Raw genomic sequence first — 25727 nt, 5'->3', positions numbered from 1 at the left:
AGTCATCCTGTCCCAGATCCTACTCGGAATACCATAGACATGGTTTAAACTTTCCGGATCTCAGGAATGCTGCCAATTGGTTCTAGCCTCTACCACAAAAGTTCTAATCTTACGGATTCGAATGCTCTGTTGTCAGGACAGGCAAGTCAAATCTGTGGATCAGAGACATAAGAGATTATACTCCAGCTGTCGTCCAATGACTACGTTGAACATCATGTAGACCGCTTATGGTTGTCAGGCACGCGAATCTTGACTAAGCGAGTAACGAAGATAGTGGGTGATTGTCACGGGTCACCCCTTCATTCTGACTTAATTGAATTAAGTACGGGAGTATATCTTGGAGAAGAAGTAAGCGTGAATTGAAAGAGAAACAATAGTACTTGCATTAATTCATGAAGAACATCAGAGCTCCACACCTTAATCTATGAGGTGTAGAAACTCCACCGTTGAAAAATACATGAGCGAAAATAGCCTAGGCATGGCCATGAGGTCAGCCAAGCATGAAGTTGATAAAAGATGATAAAAGTCCAAAGATCCCTAAAACAATATGACAAGGACACCGAGGATGGAGACGCCAAGAATGCGTTGGACATTGGCGACTACCACACAACTCGAGCCCCCGCATTCACCAACTGAAGGTGGAGCTCTTGAGAGACATTCTCCCCGGATTGTGTTCGTGCACGGAGGACCGTGCAGCACTTAAGTGTGGGGGAGGATTCGTCATTTTGGGGTGTAAACTTTCTTTTTCGAACACTTTGCACTTTACTTTTGTTTCTTTTTATTATTATGTTTCTTATAGATATTTGTAGTGTTTTTGATTGTTGTATTGCATTTTCTTCATAGTTTATAACTATTGCATTTTGCATCTTTTGCATGGTATATACCTTATAGATAGAAGTTGTGATTGGATGATGTGAATAGCATATACCTAGTTATCTTGATTCTAATTGTTCATGTTAATTTTTGCAAAGTTAAAAATTAGGGAAAGAACTAGAAAATTTTGAAAATTTTGCATCCATCACAACATACATACATACATATAGGAAATAAATTTGGTGAAAAAACAACAATGATTTCCCAGAATTTTGTTTCAAAGGAATTCTATTGAATTGATGGAGAAATTGTTTTCAAACTTGCTTGAATGATTTCTTTATGGAACATAGAAGAGTGAAGAATAATTACCTTGTGAGTTTTGGGCTTGTATTGGGTGGTTACAATTTCTAACCACTAATTTTGTTCATCGTGTGATATCTCTTCTATGATTGTGATCTTGGTTTTTCTTGATTCTTTATTTTTGATGATTGATGTTTTGAATTGCATTGAGCATGATTGAGGCCATCGTTGAATTAAGCTTATTTACCTATATAGCCTTACCCTTGCATCTACCATTGTTAACCCCTTTTGAGCTTTATTTACCCCATTGTTCTTGATACTAGCTCATCACAACCTTAAGCGGAAAACCATGATTTACCTTGGATTGTATCCTTGATTAGCTTAGGTTAAGGAGTGTGTTTCATTTAAGTGTGGGGGAATTTTGGAAAACATTGGTAGTGAATGAAATTATTTGATTTCGGGTATTCCATGAAAAACAAAATTTTGGAAAATGGGTGCATTCATGTATGAGCTATTGAACCATATGCATTGTCTTTTACAAAAAAAAAAAAAAATCAAAAATCATAAAAAGGGGGCAAAAGTTACCCCAAAGAGAAAAGAAATGAATAAGGAATGCATATGTGATTTAAGTGAAAGACTATACATGAATGTGTGAAAGAAAGTAAGAATGGGAAGTTAGGTTGCATATATTAGTGATTTGATTGATATATGTTTAAAGTGATACTTAAACTAATCAAGGATTCAATTGCATTTAGTCCACTTAGCCATATCTATCCCACCTTGACCCTAACCCCATCACAACCATATGAAGTCCTCATGATAATTGCATTCATGCATCAATTACTTGTCGATTGTTAGATGAAAAGCAATTCCTTGAAAGCATGATTAGGAAGAGATTTGAGTGATTTGACCCTAGACACCGAGTGATTAGAGTGTATACACACCTAGTGAGGGTTCGATCACTCAATTCTATGTTTCCACCCTTCTTATCATGCATTTTTGCAAGTTACTTCATTTCGATGAGTGGAATCAATTCTTTAGATTTTGGTTGCAATGGATTGTTTCCTTGCTTTGCCCTAATTGTCTATACTTGCTTGAGAATTTGTTTGTTTGTTTTCACCAATTTCATATAGATACTATAGATAGATAGGTAGGCATAGATAGTATATATATACTTGCATGCATATAGGTAGTTGCATTTAATAAGTTGAACCCCTCTTGTTTGTTTTTCTTGTTGGTTTAGCATGAGGACATGCTATTGTTTAAGTGTGGGAGAATTGATGAGTCCATATTTGATGGTATATTTTGACTCAAACTGGATGGATTCTAGCATATGAACTCACACTTAAGCACCAAAATAGCATACTTTTGTGTTTTGTCCCTAATTTGATCCTAAATGTGAAAACATGCAGTTTTGTGCTTTAATAGAGCAATTTAATCCCACTTTTATATCATTTGATGCCGTGATATGGTTTGTGAGTGATTTCAGGCCTTGGAGGCAAGAATGAAAGGATAAAAGTGGAAGAAAGCATGTACGAGGGAGAAAACATGAAGAAAACAAGGAAAAGCACACCTAGCAAAGTGTGCGTGCGCACAACCTTGCTTGCGCGCGCACAAGCGAGAAAATCCATATGTGCGTGCGCACAGCCCTGCGTGCGCACGCACAAGAGGAAATTTCCATGTGTGCGTACGCACATGTCAATTTTCAGCCGAGTGTGCGGACACACACGTCTGTGCGTCTGCACAGGTCCCTGCACGTGATTTCATTAATGAAACGCGTGCCTTGCGATTTCTGGGTGCTTTTGGGCCATTTTGGAAGGTTGGAAGGCTGAAATGGAAGGCTATATAAGGGGATTCAACACACATTAACACACAAGCTTTTTATTAGGTTTTAGGGTAGTTTTTCTTAGTATTAGGAAGCTTCCATAGGAGTAGGAGTAGGAGTAGAGTAGCTTTGCTCTCTTAGTGGTTAATTTTCATTTCCATTGTAGCATTTTATAGAAGCTTTTCTCTTGGATTTTGCATCTCTAATTGTAAGTACTCCTTAATTCCTCTTTAATTACATTGTCTTTACTTTCATTTCCTTTGGTTCAAGCACTTTGTTTATAGTTGCAATTTTGAGTTCTTGAAGTTTTGATTGATGAATCTCTTATTTCATGCTTTCTTTGTGCATAGTTGGTTATTGCTTTCCATTTTCCTTTACAATTTCCCATGATTTATTTTTATGCAGACAAGGTGTTTGTGAAAATGTCAACTTTAAGTTTTGAGTAGATTTTCCCACCTTGGCTTGAGGTTTGAGTTCCTATGATACTAGAGTCATAATGTCTGACATTTAGTGGTAATTCTTGGGTAGTTAGTTGACTCTTGTTTCCATTGACGCTAGCTTTTTATCAACTAGTTTGGTAAGTTAGCTAGGACTTATGGATTAAAGTTAATTATGCTTGCTTGAGTTACTCCTCGATGGTTGGGGTTGACTAGGCGAGATTGACTCATGATAATTATCATAGTTGTGGTTATGGCAATGATAGGATTCCTTGGACTCTCATTCCCAAGTCAAGGCTTCTTTTATGTATTTTCACTAGTTTTGATCTCATTTCCGTTTAATTACATTAATCCCAATTTTGAGCATTCCTTAGTTCTTTTATTGCTTAATTTCTTTTAATCTTTCAATTCTAGCTTGAAAACCACCCTTTTCTTCACAACCGAAAGAGAAACACTTCTAATTGCATCCTAGGGAGAACGACCCGAGGTTGAAAGACTCTCGATTATATTTTATTTTGAATTGGAATATCTGATTTGAGCATTACTTGTTGGCTTGGAACTATACTTACAACGCCAATCTTATTTTGAGATCAAATTCCTAGTCGATGGAAATGTTCAGTTATCAGCTTACTTTGAGAGAGATATGGTATAAGCTATTTTTCTTTCAAAAACTCTGTATGTCAGTATTTGACTAGTCAGCCTAAACTCCGCAGGCTTAGGCTAGCATCTTATGATTATTATACTCTTATATATCTATACATATCTTGTTATCTTGTATTTGTATCTTGTCTTTTACGCTTGTAGCTATCTGGTGCACGGAATTGTGATCACACTTTTCACAACTCTGGTACAACTAACCAGCAAGTGCACTAGGTCGTCCAAGTTATAAAACCTTACACGAGTAAGGGTCGATCCCACGGAAATTGCCGGATTGAAGCAAGCTATGGTCATCCTATAAATCTTAGTCAGGTGGATTCAATTGGTTATGAGTTTTGATAATTGAAAGATAAATAAAACGTAAATTAAAATAAAGATACTTGATATGGTCACCATTAATACAAATCATAACCGACCATCATCATAACTCGCCTTTACCATTATTATTTGGCCCTTATGAATTATAACTCGGCAAAATTAATGACATTATAACTGACGTCTCAAACGGTATGAATAAAGTCGGTTACAAAACCAATTATCAAGAACGGTCAAATAATCATCTAGAATATAACGGACGATTAAATATCTATAAAAGCAAGGTAAAGTATCTTTTCTCATCCACTCTGAATTAACACCATAATTGACTTAAGCATTGGAGTGCCTTTGCAGGTACGCTCCACTTCTTTTTGTATTACTCACACCCTCACATCTACAAGGAGAAAGGAGAATTCGGACTCTGAGGAGTGGACGTCCAATCTTGCAGCGTATAGCTCGGCTGACCTTGAGGAGTTGAAGCCGACCTATTTCCCAGGCAAGATCAATTGGCGCCCACCGTGGGGCCGAGAAAATCATATTTTTTCTTTTGGTCTCATCATTTCCATCTACATCCATGGCTGACGTACCGCCTCCATCACTGTCCGAACTCATGCAAATGGTAGCTGAGCTACAACAAGCTAATCAGCGGATGGCTAACGAGAACCAAATAATGGCTGCTCAAATTGCCGAACTAAATCATGCTCGGATTGAACACAATGATGCTCATCGCCAACAGGCGGAGGACGAGGAACATCAATCCCAACCGACCCATGTTTCAGAAACCGCTCAACATGAAGAGCAGCAGCACGAAGACGAGAAAGAAGAATCCGAGGACCTTGTAGGCCCTTTCACAGAAGAAGTAATGAATTTCGAACTGCCGAAGAGGTTCACTCTGCCGTTGACCCTCACGCCCTACGATGGACTCGGAGACCCAAGGAAGTTCATAAAGAAATTCCGATCAATAATGATCGTCAATGGTGCATCAGATACAGTTTTATGTCGTTGTTTTCCGAATTATTTAGACGGTCCTGCACTTGATTGGTTGTGTGCTTTGCCTGCAGGTTCCATTTCGCGCTTTTATCAGCTGGCGAAGTTATTCGAAGAACATTTCGCCGGATCTGCAATATACTTGCACGATTCCGATTACCTGAACACCATCAAGCAAGGAACGAACGAAAGCCTAAAGGACTATATGACTCGCTTTACCAAGGTCGCAATCAACATACCAGATCTCCATCCCGAAGTCCATCTACATGCAATTAAAAGCGGCCTCCGACCTGGGAAATTCCAGGAAACAATCGCAATAGCAAAACCGAAGACCCTAGCAGAATTTCGAGAGAAAGCAAAAGGACAAATTGACATCGAGGAGCTCAGACAAGCTCGGAAATCTGACAAGTCACACTTCCGCGAAGAAGATAAGAGTTCAACCATTAAGAAAAGTTTTAAACTAACACCCAGATTTGATTCTTATACGCAGTTCAACACCAAGAGGGAGGACATAATCAAGGAGATCTTGAACTCCAAACTAATTAAGCCACCAAGAAAGGCCGGCACATACCAGGATGCAAAGCATGTGGACAAATCAAAGTACTGCGCTTTCCACCAAAAACACGGCCACAACACTGATGATTGTGTGGTCGCCAAAGACCTCTTAGAACGACTAGCAAGACAAGGACACCTAGACAAATACATTAGTGGTCACATCCAAAAGCGCAGCCACAGTTCAACAACAAACGACCTCTCTGAACAAAACCGAGGAAAAGAGAAGGCAGCTTCAAACCAATATGAAAGGCGACGAGGTATAATCAATTGTATTTCAGGAGGATACGCAAGTGGGGGATACTCAAACTCGGCAAGAAAAAGGTCGTTCCGAGCAATATGCTCGGTAGAAGGACCAAAGCAAGATGTAGCAATCAATAACCCACAACCAGAGGTCACTTTCACACAGGCCGACCTCAACTCTAACATACAAAATCTGGATGACCCTGTGGTAATCACACTCCAGCTGGGAGACCTATTAGTGAAAAAAGTCCTCTTGGATCCTGGGAGCAGTGCCGACGTTCTGTTTTACTCCACATTTCAAAAGATGAAGCTCAGCGACAACATGCTACAGACCGCAGGAGGCGACTTGGTCGGCTTCTCAGGAGAACGAGTTCCAATACTCGGATCAGTGTGGTTACAGACCACACTGGGTGAGCAACCCTTTTCAAAAACTAATGATATTCAATATTTAGTAGTGGATTGTTTCAGCCCATATAACCTTATTCTTGGCCGACCTTTTTTGAATAAATTCGGCGCCATTGTATCTACAGTTCATCTCTGTGTGAAGTTTCCAGTGCAGGGCGATCAGGTCGCAACAATCCATGGAGACCATAAGGAGGCGCGACAGTGTTACAACATCAGTTTAAAATTCCAAAACCGTGCAACACAACAAGTCAACAATGTTGACCTCAACCAGAAGGAAGGCATACTGGCCGACCTCGACCCAAGAGCTGATTTCCTCGAGCGCCCGAAACCATCGGACGACTTACAAAAAGTATATTTCAACAATGACCCTAACAAATTTACATATGTAGGTACATCAATCAACACGGCTGAGTTACAGGCCATAACATCCTTCCTACAAGAAAACGCCGAGCTTTTTGCCTGGAAACCTGCTGACATGCCCGGCATTGACCCACAAGTCATCAGTCATAAACTAGCAATAAACTCCTCAGTCCGACCAATCCAACAGAGGAAACGAAAACTCGGCGAAGAAAAAAGGAAAGCATCACTGGAGGAAACACAAAAGCTCATCAACGCCGAATTTATCAAAGAAATCAGATTCACTACCTGGCTAGCCAATGTGGTAATGGTAAGGAAACAAAACGGTAAGTGGCGCATGTGCGTCGATTTCACTGATTTAAACAAAGCATGTCCAAAGGATTCTTACCCTCTACCGTCCATAGACTCTTTAGTAGACAACGCATCGGGCTACGCTACTTTAAGTTTTATGGACGCGTATTCAGGGTATAATCAAATACTCATGCACCCCTCCGACCAAGATAAAACGGCTTTCATCACTGATTTCGACAATTATTGCTATAAAGTTATGCCATTTGGATTAAAGAACGCAGGTGCAACTTACCAACGTCTTATGGATAAAGTGTTCGCCAAACAAATCGGCAGGAATATCGAAGTTTATGTCGACGACATGGTCGCCAAGACAAAAACCGGAGATAACCACATCTCAGACCTAACAGAAATATTCGGCCAAATCCGCAGATACAACATGCGCCTCAACCCCGAGAAATGTGCCTTCGCCGTCCAAGGGGGTAAGTTCTTAGGCTTCATGCTGACGAGCAGGGGAATAGAGGCAAACCCAGACAAATGCCGAGCAGTGCTAGACATGGCCAGCCCCAAAACAGTAAAAGAAGTTCAGCGCCTCACAGGACGCCTTGCCGCACTTTCCAGATTTGTTCCCTGTTTAGCTTCAACTTCTGTTCCTTTTTTCCAAACAATAAAAAAGAAAAGTAAATTCGAGTGGAACGACGATTGTGAGAGGGCCTTTTCAAAATTAAAAACAACACTTTCACAACCGCCGATTCTACAAAAACCCCTACAAGGGGAGGATTTATTTCTATATTTATCAGTAACTGATTGGGCAATAAGCTCAGCCCTTGTTACAGAAAGAAGCAAAGTTCAGCATCCAGTGTACTTTGTTAGCAAAACTCTACAGCATGCCGAACTTAATTATCCAAGGATTGAAAAGCTCGCGTTGGCACTCATATTCTCGGCGCGACGTCTCCGACCTTATTTCCAGAGCCACGTTATCCATGTCAGAACAGATCACCCACTAAGACAAGTGCTGTACAAACCAGAAGTTGCAGGACGACTAATTAAATGGGCAGTCGAACTGTCTGAATTCGACATCAGATACCAATCCAGAGGACCAATCAAGTCACAATTCCTAGCAGATTTCATTGCCGAACTTACCATACCATCCAAAGAAGATCATGCAAAACAATGGATTTTATTTGTCGACGGCTCCTCAAATCAAGAAGGCTGTGGTGCAGGAATTCGTCTTGAAGCCAACGACGGATTCATATTGGAACACTCAATACACTTAGCCTTCAAAGCAAGCAACAACCAATCCGAGTATGAAGCACTACTCGCCAGACTCAGACATTGCTCAGATCTTCAAATATCGACGATCAAGGTATATTGTGACTCTTTGTTAGTCGTACAGCAGGTAAATGACCTCTTCCAGGTAAAAGACCCTCTACTTTCTAAATACCTGCTACTAGTAAAGAAACTTTCAAAGAAATTTATCAAATTTGAAATAGAACATATTCCTCGAGAACAAAACCAGAGAGCAGATCTCTTATCTAAGCTCGGCAGTACTCAGTCTACGCTAACCACATTACACCAGTTCACAATAACATCACCCACTGTTACTCTGATAAACGTATTAAGTGTTTCACAGGAAACAGATTGGAGGACGGACTTTATACACTATTTAGAAACAGGTGTTGTGCCAGAAGGGGTCGAAAACAGTAAAAAATTTCGGCGGCAAGCATCCTTCTTCACAATCCTAAATGGAGAACTGTATCGACGAGGTTATACCCGGCCACTACTCAAATGTCTCAACAAATCCGAAGCAGAAACAGCTTTAGCCGAGGCACATGAGGGAATCTGCGGGACACACACAGGAGCTCGGAGCCTAGCATCAAAGGTCCTCCGGGCTGGGTTTTTCTGGCCGACTTTAACACACGACAGCAAACAGAAAATCAGGACATGCAACAATTGCCAAAGACATGCACCCCTGATACACATACCTGCCAAACAGTTACATCACGCAGACATCAGTTGGCCATTCAACCAATGGGGTCTAGATATACTTGGGCCGTTCCCTACGGCACCGGGCCAGGTAAAATATCTTATTGTCGGAATTGATTATTTCTCCAAATGGGTGGAGGCCCAACCTTTAGCAAGAATAACATCACAACAAACAATCACATTTGTTTGGAAGCACATTATTTGCCGTTTCGGCATACCTCAGCATATTACAACTGACAATGGTCGCCAGTTTGCCGATCAAAAATTTCAAGCTTTTTTGCAGAATCTAAAAATAAAACAACACTTCGCCTCTGTGGAACATCCCCAAACGAACGGCCAAGCTGAAGCCGCAAATAAAGTCATCTTACATGCACTAAAGAAGAAACTAGACGAGGCCAAAGGACTCTGGGCCGAATTAATACCTGAAGTACTTTGGGGATACAACACCACCCCACAAACATCAACAAAGGAGACACCATTCAGATTGGTATATGGCTCAGAGGCCATGATACCCCTGGAGATCTCCCAGAACTCTATCCGAACTTACATCAACAATCAGGACGAGACTCGAAAATCCGAGCTCGACGTGATTGAAGAAATAAGAGACATAGCCACATTGAGGCAACGCGCAGCGCAGCAAGCCATAGCTCGACAATACAACAAAGCGGTGAGAAACAGAAACTTCATCACAGGAGATCTAGTTCTCCGCGAAACTGAAACTGCTCGGAAACCACCAACACATGGAAAGCTCGCAGCCAATTGGGATGGTCCATACCGAGTATCCCAAGCACTCGGCCAAGGAGCATACAAATTAGAAACACTAGATGGTAACCTCTTACCTAGTACATGGAATGTATCCTCTTTAAAGAAATTTTATAGTTAAAAAGACAGGGACATGCTTGTACTCTTTTTCCTACTGCCAAGATTTTATCCCAAAGGGTTTTGCTTGGAGAGGTTTTAACGAGGCTAGCCTACCTGCACCTTTGTATGAAACAATTCCGAATATACAAGGGACGAACATATGTCCTATCCTTTCTATCAAATCGATCTTATCAAACTATCAATCCAGCTCGGACAAATGCCAATACTCGTCCAAGCTCCAAACGGCAATTATCAAATTAAACGCCAATAAACTCGAAAATATATCCGAACAATGCAAACAGCTTTTTACAAAAAGCACCAAATTTTCAAACAAGTCAATTTTAAAAGGCTCAAAAACAGGAGCCATACTATTATCCGCTTACAAAAAACAGTCAGATTAAAAGAACAAAAAACAAATTCACAAAGGTCTTTTCATAACAACCTAAACATTATCGGCCTCATCTTCCGCATCCCCATCATCCTCAATCAACTGACTATCTCGAACTATCTTCCCAGGGTCCATGCCAGAAAGATCGGCATCCGGAACCAAAAACTTCACCTGCAACCTTGCCCTTTCAAAACCTTCAACAAACGAGTCCAAAATCTCATCCACCTTTTTCTCCTCCATATCCTTAAGCTGAGCAGTCACCTCAATCAACCGACTTTGCACGTTCACCAGATCGCTTTCCTTCTTCTTCAAATCCTCAACATCCTTAGCATAACTTTCCTTAGTCTCCTTCAGCAACTTCTCGGTCTCAGTCAAACGAGCTTGAAGCTCAGCAGCAAGACTCTTACACTTAATCAACTCTTCCTTCAAAACAGATACCTCACCTTTCTCAGCAGCCACTCCCTTATGTTTCAATTCCTGACTTCGACCCAGACTTGCAAGGCGCAACCCAACAACCTGGAGGGCAAAACAAACTCATAAGAAAACAAAAGGAAAAATAAGGAAAACATCAGTAACTTGTTACCTGCATATATTGCCCAACAGCCACATCCCCGACCTCCTTGGCAAGAGTTACATCGGCCGACGATTGGCAATACTCATCCACAACAGCCATGTAAGGATATTCCTTTCCCCACACTGAAAACGCCTCACTTTCCTCAGAAATCTCGTGCAGCCTTTTTTGATTCCCCATAAAAGCCTGTAACTCTTCAAGAGGAACCCCAAACTCTTTCTCATCAGAATCATCTGATAATTCCACAAGCTCGGACTTCTTCCTTTTCTTCGCGATAACTTTCCTCCGCCCTTGTCGAGGCTGCGAAACCTCGCCAGTACCAACAACCTTCTCAGCATTAGATGACGACACCTCTTTCTCCAAATTTTTATTCTTAAACCGCATCCTTAGCGATGCAGTAGAAACGCCAGGATACTTCCCACCTGAAGAAAACATATCGTGTTAAAATTTTTTCAACAAGAAACACAAACAATAACATAAACCCTAGAAACTCACCTAGATACTCTACAACAGCAACCTTATCCTCTTCCCACTTCAGCAACTCATACATCGATATCAAATTTTTTCGATCAACATTCTCAACCAAAAATTCTATCAGACACTCATTCCTCGGCGATATAACCTCCGGACCGAGTATATTTTGTGGCTCCGAGCACCAAAAGAGGGGAAATTTCTCAGCAAGGTTTTCATCAATAAAAAACGGAAAATCCTCTTCTGAACTCTTAACTTTAAAATACATCTCCTTGAAGTCTTTAAAAGAAGATTTGTACAGTTTAAAAATCCCAAATCCCGGAGTGCTATTGAAATTTACCCAACCTCCTTTCCAAACACCTTTAGCTTGAAATAAGGAAAAGAACAAATCCACAGACGGCACTTCCTCCAGAAACTCCATCAAAACCTCAAAAGATCGAAGGAAAGCCCATCCATTTGGATGAAGCTGTGAGGTAGCACAGTTGAGCTGCTTAAAAACTTGACACTCAAACTCCGTAAAAGGAAGCCTAACCTGCAACTCTTCAAGCACACAGCTATGCATGTAAAAGAACCCAAACCCCCACTCTCGGTGATAAACCCTATCATCCACACTACATGGTAACAACTCCACCTTGACTCCGGAACCTACCCTCACTATTTTATTCACATCCACCTCCCTCACCGCCGCTTCATCAGAAAAAAGTGAAACCCGTGAGTTAACATCTTCCCCTACCCAATCATACGACCAATCCACCCTATCCTTCTTCTCTTTCCCAAACCCCATTAGATCGAAAAGCAGTAGAAGAAGAAACAAAAAAAGGAAAAACAAAGGAGAAAGCACAGAAATGGATCAGAAATAGAAAAAGAGACTCATACCTCTCTTACTCATTCTTCAAAAGAAAGCAAGCATATAACAAACAGCCAACAAAACACCCAGGAAAATCTGAAGAGATTCGAAGAATTAAAGGAACAAAATGTTCCAAATAATCACCTCCCACTCCCAAAGCCACATCAAACAGTGAGCCAAACATTGGGAAACCGCAAAAATTAAATGCAACCATTATTCCTTCTCTTTCATCAGGAAATAACGGACACGACTCACCACATACCCACATTTTAAACCACTAAAACCATCTTTTAATGAAGTAAGTTGATCTGGGGGCTCATCCACTAACCCACACAAGCCGAGTTATAACTCATCAAAAAGTAAAGCTCAACCTGCTTCATTAAAATCTTCCTCAGGCTAAGCTTGGGGGCTGTGATATGGTCACCATTAATACAAATCATAACCGACCATCATCATAACTCGCCTTTACCGTTATTATTTGGCCCTTATGAATTATAACTCGGCAAAATTAATGACATTATAACTGACGTCTCAAACGGTATAAATAAAGTCAGTTACAAAACCAATTATCAAGAACGGTCAAATAATCATCTAGAATATAACGGACGATTAAATATCTATAAAAGCAAGGTAAAGTATCTTTTCTCATCCACTCTGAATTAACACCATAACTGACTTAAGCATTGGAGTGCCTTTGCAGGTACGCTCCACCTCTTTTTGTATTACTCACACCCTCACATCTACAAGGAGAAAGGAGAATTCGGACTATGAGGAGTGGACGTCCAATCTTGCAGCGTATAGCTCGGCTGACCTTGAGGAGTTGAAGCCGACCTATTTCCCAGGCAAGATCAATACTTTTGTAACTCATTGGTGGGACTTTCAGATAAGCGTTTGGAGATGCTTTGTTGCTTCTGAACCTCTGCTTTCTTATTGTTGCGTTTTGGTGGTTCACCATTGTCAATGGCTACCATCCGTCCTCTCAGTGAAAATGGTCCAGGTACGATTTCTGTACGGCTAATCAACTGTCGGATCTCTCATCTCGGATGAAAAATACCAGGCACAGCTACCGCACGGCTAATCATCTATCGGTTCTCACTTGTGTCGGAATATGATCTCTCTATCCTTTTGTACACTGTCATTGCGCCCAACATTCGTGAGTTTGAAGCTCGTCACAGTCATCCCATCCCAGATCCTACTCGGAATACCACAGACAAGGTTTAGACTTTTCGGATCTCAAGAATGCTGCCAATTGGTTCTAGCCTCTACCACGAAGGTTCTAATCTTACGGATTCAAATGCTCTGTTGTCAGGACAGGCAAGTCAAATCCGTGGATCAGAGACATAAGAGGTTATACTCCAGCTGTCGTCCAATGACTACATTGAACATCATGTAGACCGCTTGTGGTTATCAGGCACGCGGATCTTGAATAAGCGAGTAACGAAGATAGTGGGTGATTGTCACGGGTCACTCCTTCATTCTGACTTAACTAAATTAAGTACGAGAGTATATCTTGGAGAAGGAGTAAGCATGAATTAAAAGAGAAATGATAGTACTTGCATTAATTCATGAAGAACAGCAGAGCTCCGCACCCTAATCTCTGAGGTGTAGAAACTCCACCGTTGGAAAATACATAAGAGAAAATAGCCTAGGCATGGCTGTGAGGCCAGCCAAGCATGAAGTTGATAAAAGATGATAAAAGTCCAAAGATCCCTAAAACAATAGGAAAGACTAGTATTTATACTAAACTAGTTACTAAGGATTACAGAAATTGAGTAACTAAGTGCAGAGAGTGCAGAAATCCACTTCCGGGACCCACTTGGTTTGTGCTTAGGCTGAGCATTTAGCTTTACACATGCATAGGCCTTTTCTAGAGTTAAACACCAGCTTGGATGCCAGTTTGGGTGTTTAACTCCAGTTCTGGTGCCAGTTCCGGCGTTTTCGCTAGAAAATGGTCTCTGGCTGGCATTTAAACGTCAGTTTGGGCCATCAAATCTCGGGTTAATTATGGTGAATGATGATGTTGAATTATGAAGTTGGGTGGTATAATGATGATTGTGTGGATTGATAATGAATTATGGTGTTTGTTGATGTTGAGATAGGATAAGTGATGCTTGTGAGTAGTGAGATTATGTTAAGGTTGTTGATATTGGAATTTTGATGTAGAAAGTGTGGAATTGTTGAGTTTATGGTGGATGAATTGATTGAGGTAGGTGTTGGATTGATTGAGTTATAATGGAAAGGTAAAGTGTAGTAGTTGGTAGTGCTTTATGGTGAAATTGAATAGGCTTTGAATTGGTTTGGTTGTGAATTTTGAAGGTTTGAGAACCTAGTAAACTTTTGGTAAAAACCAGTTTTTGGTGAACTTTGACGGATCGTATCTTGAGATACGATTTTTGAAATTGATTGAATTTTATATCAAATTTGAGATAATTCAAAGAGCTTAAAATGGTATATATTTTGTGAAAATAAAAATTTTGTAGAAAAAGATTGATCGTTGGAAGTTGGTGTCAGAAATCTGAATTCTGTGATGTTGTAGAATTTGTGATTTTTGGTTTGTGTGCGCACGCTCACTGTTGTGCGCGTACTCTGAACAGGGGATATGTTTTGACTTGTGTGTATGCATACCCTTGTGCAATACCCTGTAAGATTTTGAAAATGTGCGTATGCACATTCTGGTGCGCACGCACACATAGGGATATGCCTACTGTTGGGAGCGCTAGCACACTCTGGTGCGCACACATACCTTGCGAAATTTGCAAGTTGTGCATGTGCACGCACACGTTGGAAAGTGCATTCTGTTGAGGGCGTTTGCACGTATCTATGCGTGCATTTAAAATAAAATTTTTTATCTTCTGTGCGTACGCACACCTCTATGCGTATGCACCCTTTGTGAAAATTCTTCTGGGAGTGCGTATACACAACCCTATGTGTACGCACACTGCCCTATTTTTCAAAGAAAACCTTGTTTTTAATTGTTTCACCTTTTTGGCAAGCTTGTAAACTTCCGTAACGCTTATCTACAATGCCTTAACTTGTTTTTAGGCTTTCGAACATAGAGAATACTATAAGTGGGTTTAACTAGATACTTTTTGGTAAAAGGTTAGAAGACGGAGGCTTAGATTTCTGGAGTACTGAGGACGGATTAGTCAACTGACATTGGATTAGTTGAGTGAGATGGCAGAGTACAGTAATGATGTTTAAGGTATTGAGTTGTGAAATTACGGATTGATGGTGTTTGAGATGAGTCTAGGACTCGAAGTGGAAAGATGACTTCACTGAGTACTGAAAATGATTTATGAAAGCCACTGATATATTGTTTTATGATGAGACTGTTGAGTTGCTATGCGCCTCGGGCAAGGGCTATGGCAGTCTCCCGCTTGTCAAGGTTGCAGGGCCGACGTAAGGACAGTTGGTTTTTCCCGCTTACGTTGAGATGTGAGGGCTGGAGTGGTATCCCGCTCGCATAACCGTCTCTGCTGCATGAGTATGCAGAGCCTATATCTCTGGCATAGTAGACTCCCTGCTGCATGAGTGTGCAGATCCTATATCTCTGGCTTGGCAAAATTCTCTGCTGCATGAGTGTGCAGAGCCTATATCTCTATGGACCGACAAGTGATATCACGAGCCAATAGAAAAGGCATTCATCATCGCATCTTCAACCTGTTTGTGTGCTTTGCTTAATATCTGTTATGCCTAAATGAATCACATGTTTACTTGCTAACTGTTCTAATTGCGGTACATGTACCTTACTTGTGCTTTACTTGTCTGCATTACTTGTGTTTTCTACTGGGATTGAGGAGGTTCGGTAGGCAGTGGTGATGGGGTCGCACAGAGGCTAGGTTGGCAAAGGATGTGGGATACAGTGGTGTGATTAGTACTAGTTAGAAATTCCTTAAGTGTAGATAACCCTATTTATTGTTTATGGTTTAAGTTATTTATTTTTCTAAGCGTGGATAACTGTTTGGTATGAAGCTCTAGGATTGCCTCTAGCATTCCGGGGTCTTACATCTTACATTACTGGACACTGTTACCATACTGAGAACCTTTGGTTCTCATTTCATACTTTGTTATTTTTTAGATGCAGAGCGTAACCCTCCTCGGTGAGTTACTTGATGGTGACAGAGCAGAGGGCCTGATGAGCGGATAATTTATACGCTTTTTGGCATTATTTTTACATAGTTTTTAGTAGGATTTAATTAGTTTTTAGTATATTTTTATTAGTTTTTAAATAAAAATCACATTTCTGGATTTTACTATGAGTTTGTGTGTTTTTCTGTGATTTCAGGTATTTTCTGGCTGAAATTTAGGGACCTGAGCAAAAATCTGATTCAGAGGCTGAAAAAGGATTGCAGATGCCGTTGGATTCTGACCTCCTTGCACTCAAATTGAATTTTCTGGAGCTACAGAAGTCCAAATGGTGCGCTCTCAATTGCGTTGGAAAGTAGACATCCAGGGATTTCCAGAAATATATAATATTCCATACTTTGTCCGAGTTTAGATGATGCAAATTGGCGTTCAATGCCAGTTCTCTGCCCTATTCTAGCGTCAAACGCCAGAAACAGGTTACAAGTTGGAGTTAAACACCCAAAACTGGTTACAACCTGGTGTTTAACTCCAGAAATAGCATAGGCACGTGTAAAGCTCAAGTCTCAGCCCCAGCACACACCAAGTGGGCCTCGAAAGTGGATTTCTACACTATCTATCATAGTGTACTCATTTTCTGTAAACCTAGGTTACTAGTTTAGTATTTAAACAAATTTTAGAGATTTATTTTCTACCTCATGATATTTTCACGTTTTACATTGTATCTCTATGGTATGAGTCTCTAAACCCCATGATTGGGAGTGAGGAGCTCTGCTGTGTCTTGATGAATTAATGCAATAAGTTCAATTTTCAATTCAACACGCTTGTTTCTGTTCTAAGATATTCACTCGTACCTAACCATGAAGAATATGATGATCCGTGACACTCATGATCATTCTCTACCTATGAATGTGTGCCTGACAACCACTTACATTCTATCTGTAATAGCTTGAGTGTATATCTCTTGGGTTCCTGGTTCAGGAGTTTGATTGCCTCTCCTGACAATAGAGCGTTCAACCCCATGAACCCAGAGTCTTCGTGGTAAAAGCTAGAATCAAATTGGTGGCCATGCATGAGATCCGGAACGTCTAAACCTTGTCTGTGGTATTCTGAGTAGGATTTGGGAAGGGATGACTGTGACGAGTTTCAAACTCACAAGTATTGGGTGTAGCGACAGACGCAAAAGGATTAATGGATTTTATTCCAATACAAGTGAGAACCGACAGATGATTAGCCATGTACATGGACCTTTTTCACTGAGAGGACGGGAGGTAGCCATTGATGACGGTGAAACCCAACATACAGCTTGCCATGGAAGGAGCCTTGCGTGCGTGAAGAAGAAGATGGAAGGAAAGCAGTGACTCAGAGTACTATTTAGTTTATGTTTTTTACTCTCCATAAATATAATCACTCTTATCATTGATTTCCTGACTAAGAATTACAAAATAACCATAGCTTGCTTCAAGCCAACAATCTCCGTGGGATCGACCCTTACTCACGTAAGGTATTACTTGGACGACCCAGTGCACTTGCTGGTTAGTGGTACGAGTTGTGAAAAGTGTGATTTACAATTCGTGCACCAAGTTTTTGGCACCGTTGCCGCGAATTGTTCGAGTTTGGACAACTGACGGTTCATTTTGTTTCTTAGATTAGGAAAATTTTGTCTTTTGAGTCAGAGTCTTTTATTTTCTTTTCAAAAATTTTCCAAAAATTTATTATTTTTCTATATTAATCTTTAGAGTTTTCTGTTTGAGGTTAGTTTTATGTTTTAAGTTTGGTGTCAATTGCATGCCTCTATTTTCCTTTAAATTTTCGAATTTATGTTCATTGTTCTTTCTTGATCTTCAAGTTGTTCTTGCTATTTTCCTTGTTTGATCTTTAGTTTTTCTTGTTCTGTGTCTTTCCTTGTTTTTCTTGTGTATTTTCAAATTATCAGTATTCAAAAGGATTTTATACATTAAATACTTTTTTTTAAAACACTTTAAATTTATAGCTCAATTGGCTAGAGCGTTGTGCTTATGTTCTTGGTAATTGAGTATTTCCCTTTTAAAACACTTTCAAAAATAATTTTTCTTTAATTAAATCTTGTGCCAAACTTTTAAGTTTGGTGTTCTCTTGTTATTTTTCTTTATTTTTCGAAAATTTATTTTAGTTTTCCAAAAAGTTTTAAGTTTGGTGTTCTTTTTATGTTCTTGAATCTTTGAATTTTATTCTTTTTGTTCTTGTGAGTCTTCAAGGTGTTCTTGAGTCTTCTTTGTATTTTGATCTTAAAATTTTTGAGTTTGGTGTTCCTTGGTATTTTCCCTCCAAAATTTTCGAAAAACAAGGAGCATTAGGTCTAAAAATTTTAAGTCTTGTGTCTTTTGTGTGTTTTTCTCTGTCTTCATTAAATTCAAAAATATCTTTTCTCTTTGTTTCAATTAATTTTTGAAATTTTCCTTTAAAAATTTAGATTTTTATTTTAAAACTTTCTATTTTATCTTATCTTAGTTTTAAAAATTCAAAATTCAAATCTTTTTCGAAAATCAGATTCAAAAAAATTTTCAAATCTTTTCAATTAATTAGTCAATTCAACAGTCAAACTTCTTTTTATTTTCTTTTTCTTTTAATTTTCGAAATCTATATTTTATCTTCTAATTATTTTACTTTATTTTTTTTAATTTTTCTCGGTTATTTTTAATAAAAAAAACATATAAAAATATATTTTACTTGCAATTCACATCATCTCCCTTTCTCCGTCATGGATCTAAGTGGAAATGAACAGTCCAGAAGGACTCTAGGGTCATATGCTAACCCCACTACTGCTGCATATGGGAGTAGTATCTGTATACCCTCCATCAAACCAGACAGTTTTGAGCTAAATCCTCAACTCATTGTCATGGTGCAGCAAAACTGCTAGTATTTCGGTCTTCCACAGGAAGAACCTACTAAGTTTCTGGCACAATTCTTGCAAATTGCTGACACAGTACGTGACAAGAAGGTTGATCAGGATGTATACAGGCTGTTACTATTTTTGTTTGTTCTAAAAGATCAAGCTAAAAAGGTGGTTAAATAACCAACCCACAGCAAGCATAAGAACATGAAAACAGTTATCAGACAAATTCCTGAATCAATATTTCCCTCCAAAAAGGATGACACAGCTCAGGCTGGACATCCAAGGCTTTAAACAAGAGGATGATGAATCCCTTTATAATGCGTGGGAGAGATACAGAGGGATGCTAAGGAAATGCCCTTCTGAAATGTTTTCAGAGTGGGTGCAATTAGACATCTTCTACTATGGGCTTACAGAAAGAGCTCAGGTATCTCTAGACAACTCAGCTAGTGGATCTATACACATGAGAAAAACTATTGAAGAGGCTCAAGAGCTTATTAATATAGTTGCTAGAAATCAGCATCTGTACATAAGTAGTGGGTCCTCCATAAAAGAAGAAGCCAAAGCAGTATCTACTGAGCTTGGTCCTCCAGAACAAGTTGCTGAACTCAATCAACAATTGTGTTTTCTAACAAAACAGCTAGCAGAATTCAAGGAGATGCTACAAGACACTAAAATTGCTAATAAAAACATGGAAGCATAGTTGAATCAGACAAAACAGCAGTTATCAAAGCAGATAATAGACGAGTGCTAGGCAGTTCAATTAAGAAGTGGGAAAACATTAAATACCTCACTTCAGAGCAGCAGAAAGCCAAAAAAGAACAATTGACAGAGGATGAGAAAAATACTCTCTAAAATCCTTCTGAGGACAGTAAGAGCCCAGAGAGGAATAACTCTGGTGTTCAAACGCCAGAAAAGAATGCAAAGCTGGCGTTAAACGCCCAACCCACGCACAGTTCTGGAGTTCAAACGCCAGGAACAGGCAAGGAGCTGGCGTCAAACGCCCAATGGAAGCTCAGTTCTGGCGTTCAAACGCTAGAAACAGGTAAGAAGTTGGCGTCCAACGCCAATCAAGCTTCCAACCCTGGCATTCAAACACCAATGAGGGATCAGACACACACAAGTGCTGATAACAACCCCTCTAAAAAGGCTTCCTCAACCACCTCTGTAGGAATTAAACCTGCAGCAACCAAGGTTGAGGAATACAAAGCCAAGATGCCTTATCCTCAAAAACTCCGCCAAGAGGAGCAGGATAAGCAATTTGCTCACTTTGCAGACTACCTCAGGACTCTTAAAATAAAGATTCCATTTGCAGAGGCACTTGAGCAAATACCCTCTTATGCCAAGTTCATGAAAGAGATCTTGAGTCATAAGAAGGATTGGAGAGAAACTGAAAGAGTTCTCCTCACTGAGGAATGCAGTGCAGTCATTCTGAAGAGCTTCCCAGAAAATCTTAAAGATCCCGGGAGCTTTATGATACCATGCATATTAGAGGGAGATTGCACCAAGACAGCTTTATGTGATCTTGGGGCAAGCATAAACCTAATACCTGCATCCACTATCAGAAAGCTTAGTTTAATTGAATAAGTCAAACCAACCAGGATATGTCTCCAACTTGTTGATGGCTCCATTAAATACCCGTCAGGCGTGATTGAAGACATGATTGTCAGGGTTGGGCCATTCACCTTTCCCACTGACTTTGTAGTACTGGAAATGGAGGAGCACAAGAGTGCTACTCTCATTCTAGGAAGACCTTTCCTAGCAACTGGACGAACTCTCATTGATGTCCAAAAGGAGGAAGTAACCCTGAGAGTCAATGAGGATGAGTTCAAGTTAAATTCTGTCAAAGCCATGCAACATCCAAACACACCAAAAGACTACATGAAAGTTGATCTTATTGACTCTTTGGTAGAGGAGATCAACATGGCTGAGAGTCTCGAATCAGAGCTAGAAGACATCTTTAAAGATGCTCAGCCTGATTTGGAGGATTCAGAGGAGATAAAAGAGCCTCTGGAAATTCCTCAGGAAGAGGAAACACCTTCAAAACCTGAGCTCAAACCATTACTACCATCCCGGAAATATGCATTTATGGGAGAAGGTGACACTTTTCCGGTGATCATAAGCTCTGCTTTAAATCCACAGGAAGAGGAAGCACTACTTCAAGTGCTAAGGACACACAAGACAGCTCTTGGGTGGTCCATAAGTGACCTTAAGGGCATAAGCCCAGCCAGATGCATGCACAAGATCCTATTAGAGGATGATGCTAAGCCAGTGGTTCAACCACAGAGGTGGCTAAATCCAGCCATGAAGGAGGTGGTGCAGAAAGAGGTCACCAAGTTACTAGAGGCTGGGATTATTTATCGTATTTCTGATAGCCCCTGGGTGAGCCCTGTCCAAGTTGTCCCCAAAAAAGGAGGCATGACAGTGGTTCATAATGAAAAAAACAAACTGGTCCCTACAAGAACAGTTACAGGGTGGCGCATGTGTATTGACTATAGAAGGCTCAATACAGCCACCAGAAAGGATCATTTCCTTTACTATTCATAGACCAGATGCTAGAAAGACTAGCAGGTCATGATTATTACTGCTTTTTGGATGGCTATTCAGGCTACAACCAAATTGCAGTAGATCTCCAAGATCAAGAGAAAACAACATTCACATGTCCATCTGGAGTATTTGCCTACAGAAGGATGCCATTTGGGCTATGCAATGCACCTGCAACCTTTTAGAGATGCATGCTCTCTATTTTTTCTGATATGGTAGAAAAATTTCTAGAAGTCTTCATGGATGACTTCTCAGTATATGGAGACTCATTCGGCTCCTGTCTTGATCACCTGACACTGGTTCTGAAAAGATGCCAAGAGACTAACCTGGTTTTAAACTGGGAAAAATGTCACTTTATGGTGACTGAAGGGATTGTCCTTGGGCACAAGATTTCGAACAAGGGAATAGAGGTGGGTCAAGCTAAGGTAGAGGTAATTGAAAAATTACCACCACCTGCCAATGTTAAGGCAATCAGAAGCTTTCTGGGGCATGCAGGATTCTATAGGAGGTTTATAAAGGATTTTTCAAAAATTGCAAAACCTCTGAGCAACCTGCTAGCTGCTGACACGCCATTTGTGTTTGACACAAAGTGTCTGCAGGCATTTGAAACTCTGAAAGCTAAGCTGGTCACAGCACCAGTTATTTCTGCACCAGACTGGACATTACCATTCGAACTAATGTGTGATGCCAGTGACCATGCCATTGGTGCAGTATTGGGGCAGAGGCATGACAAGCTTCTGCATGTCATTTATTATGCTAGCCGTGTTTTAAATGATGCCCAGAAAAATTACACAACCACAGAAAAAGAATTGCTTGCAGTGGTTTATGCTATTGACAAGTTTAGATCATACTTAGTAGGATCAAAAATGATTGTGTACACTGACCATGCTGCTCTTAAATATCTACTTACAAAGCAGGATTCAAAACCCAGGCTCATAAGATGGGTGTTGCTTCTGTAAGAGTTTGATATAGAAATAAGAGACAGAAAAGGGACAGAAAACCAAGTGGCTGATCATCTGTCCCGGATAGAACCAGTAGAAGGGGCGTCCTCTCCCCCTATTGAGATCTCTGAAACCTTTCTGGATGAGCATTTGTTCGCCATTCAGGAAATACCATGGTTTGCAGACATTACAAACTATAAAGTTACAAGGTTCATACCTAACGAGTACAGCAGGCAACAAAAGAAAAAATTAATTACTGATGCAAAGTACTACTTGTGGGATAAACCTTATCTCTTTAAGAGATGTGCAGACGGAATAATCCATAGGTGTGTGCCTAGAGAAGAAGCACAGAAGATCTTATGGCATTGCCATGGATCACAATATGGAGGCCACTTCGGAGGTGAGCGAACAGCCACCAAGGTCCTCCAATGTGGCTTCTACTGGCCTACTCTCTATAGAGATTCCCGAGAGTTTGTACGTAACTGTGACAGTTGACAGAGAGCTGGTAATCTGTCTCATGGTTACGTCATGCCTCAACAAGGAATCTTGGAGATTGAGTTGTTTGATGTATGGGGTATTGACTTCATGGGGCCTTTCCCACCATCATACTCAAACACTTATATTCTGGTGGCAGTCGACTGTGTATCCAAATGGGTAGAGGCCATTGCCACACCCACTAATGATACTAGGACAGTGCTGAAGTTCCTCCAGAAACATATCTTCAGCAGGTTTGGTGTCCCTAGAGCACTAATCAGTGATAGGGGCACTCACTTCTACAATAAACAGCTTTACTCTGCTATGGTCCGGTACGGAATTAGCCACAAGATGGCAACTCCATATCATCTACAGACAAACGGGCAAGCTGAAGTCTCTAATAGAGAACTAAAAAGAATCCTGGAATGGACTGTAAGTACCCGTAGACAGGATTGGGCGAGAAGCTTGGATGATGCTCTGTGGGCTTACAGAACAGTATTCAAGACTCCTATAGGGACCTCTCCATACCAGCTTGTGTATGGTAAGGCCTGTCATCTGCCCGTGGAATTAGAACATAAGGCCTACTGGGCAACCAAATTCCTAAACTTTGATGCTAGATTAGCTGGAGAAAAAAGATTGCTCCAGCTAAATGAGCTAGAAGAATTCAAACTCACTGCTTTCGAAAATGCTAAGATTTACAAAGAGAAAGCAAAAAGGTGGCATGACAGAAAGCTGTCATCCAGAGTCTTTGAACCAGGACAGAAGGTTCTGCTGTTTAACTCTAGGCTCCGGCTATTCCCCGGGAAACTACAATCCCGGTGGAGGGGAACATATGTGATTACAAGTGTGTCACCATATGGCTATGTGGAACTTCAAGACATTGATTCTAATAAGAAGTTCATTGTTAATGGACAGAGAATCAAGCATTATCTTGAAGGCAATGTTGAGCAAGAGTGCTCAAGGCTGAAGCTAGATTAAAAGCTCAGCAAGGTCCAGCTAGAGACAATAAAGAAGCGCTTGCTGGGAGGTAACCCAACCATTAAAAAAATTTTTCTGCTATTTTATTTTATTCTATTCTTCATTTTATTTATTTTTAAATTATACAAGTTCAATATTAATAATCTTCAAGATAAAGCATCAATTGTATAAGTTCATAGGGATACAGAAGGATTCAGAGCACAAAATAGGGAAAAGGAGTTCACTTGTAAGAAAACTCCAATAAGAGGTATAACTGGGCGTTAAACGCCCAAAAGAAGCATCTACTGGGAGTTTAACGCCAGTAATGATACCTTTCTAGGCGTTAAACGCCAGAATGGGTATACCCATTCTGGGCGTTTAACGCCATACTTGCAGGCGTTGCAGCGTCCTGGGCGTTCAGGAAAAACGCCCAGTGACTAAGGAATTCTGGCGTTTAACGCCAGCCAGAAGCAGCAGCTGGGCGTTAAACGCCCAAAAGAGGCTACAAAGGGGAGTTAAACGCCCTAAACATGCAGCAGTTGGGCGTTTAACGCCAGGATTGTGGAGGGGAGGAAGTTTTTGTTCCCAACTTGATTTTTTTTTTCAAATTTTCATATTTCAATCCATTTTTCTTGAATAAACATGTTCCCATACTTTCATTTTTCAAACTTTTTCTTTCCAAAAAAAATTTTAAAAAAAAAATCTTAATCCAAAAATTAAATCTTTCTCAATTCTTCTTCAACCTCTTCTCAAATCTTTTTCAAAACAAATCTATCTTTTTTAAAATTTCTTTCAAACTCATCAATATCTTTTTCAAATCCTCACAATATTTTTAGAACAAATTTATCTTTTTTTCAAATATCTTTCATATCTTTTCAATTTTAAATTACATCTTTTCCTATCATACTTATCTTTTCCAAATCACATTTTCTATCATATCTTTTTCAAAAAAAAGTTTTCAAAACCCACCCCCTTCCCTTTAAATCCTCGTTCGGCCTTCCCCTCTCTTCCACAATTCGAACTTGGCTCTCCCTCTATCCCTCTCCTTTCTTTTCTTTTGCTTGAGGACAAGCAAACCTCTAAGTTTGGTGTGTTTGTCCGTGATCACTAAGCCAATACCCACCAAGATCATGGCTCCTAAAGGAAAACAAACCAACTCAAGAGGCAAGAAAGAGAATATTCCAAAATCTCTTTGGAATCAAGGGAAGTTCTTAACCAGAGGACATTCAGACCATTACTACAAAATAATGGGTCTAAGGTCAGTGATCCCGAAAGTTAAATTCGATCTGAAAGAAGACGAATATCCGGAGATCCAAGAGCAAATTCGAAACAGGAGCTGGGAAGTCCTAGCTAATCCTGAAACAAAGGTGGGAAGAAACATGGTTCATAAATTCTACTCTAATATGTGGCAAACAGACAGGCAGAGAATAGCTGGAACCGCATTCTATGACTATCAAACTCTGGTCAGAGGGAAGATTGTTCACACCCACCCTGACAAAATAAGGGAGATCTTCAAGCTGCCTCAACTGCAAGATGATCCAGACTCCTTTAAT

At 40.2% G+C, this 25727-nt stretch overlaps 2 protein-coding genes across 2 annotated transcripts; one reads left to right on the top strand and one right to left on the bottom strand.

Moving 5' to 3' along the window:
- Nucleotides 1–4921: 4921 nt before the first annotated feature.
- On the top strand, nt 4922–10048 carry LOC148545037 (uncharacterized). The gene is made up of 2 exons (XM_088499034.1): nt 4922–7201; nt 7457–10048. Exons 1-2 carry the CDS (start codon nt 4922–4924, stop codon nt 10046–10048), a joined length of 4872 nt encoding a protein of 1623 aa, XP_088355160.1.
- A 420-nt stretch (nt 10049–10468) lies between these two features.
- On the bottom strand, nt 10469–12240 carry LOC148545036 (uncharacterized). The gene is made up of 3 exons (XM_088498207.1): nt 11481–12240; nt 10998–11407; nt 10469–10930 (listed from the first exon to the last, which is right to left on the bottom strand). The coding sequence occupies exons 1-3, from the start codon at nt 12238–12240 to the stop codon at nt 10469–10471; spliced, it is 1632 nt and encodes a 543-aa protein (XP_088354333.1).
- Nucleotides 12241–25727: the final 13487 nt, after the last annotated feature.

Source organism: Arachis ipaensis, chromosome B9, assembly GCF_059453495.1.
Source record: "Arachis ipaensis isolate K30076 ecotype BB chromosome B9, ASM5945349v1, whole genome shotgun sequence".
NCBI classification, from domain to species: domain Eukaryota; kingdom Viridiplantae; phylum Streptophyta; class Magnoliopsida; order Fabales; family Fabaceae; genus Arachis; species Arachis ipaensis.
The sequence above is the reverse complement of the archived record's forward strand: the minus strand, read 5'-3'. Positions and strand labels throughout refer to the sequence as shown.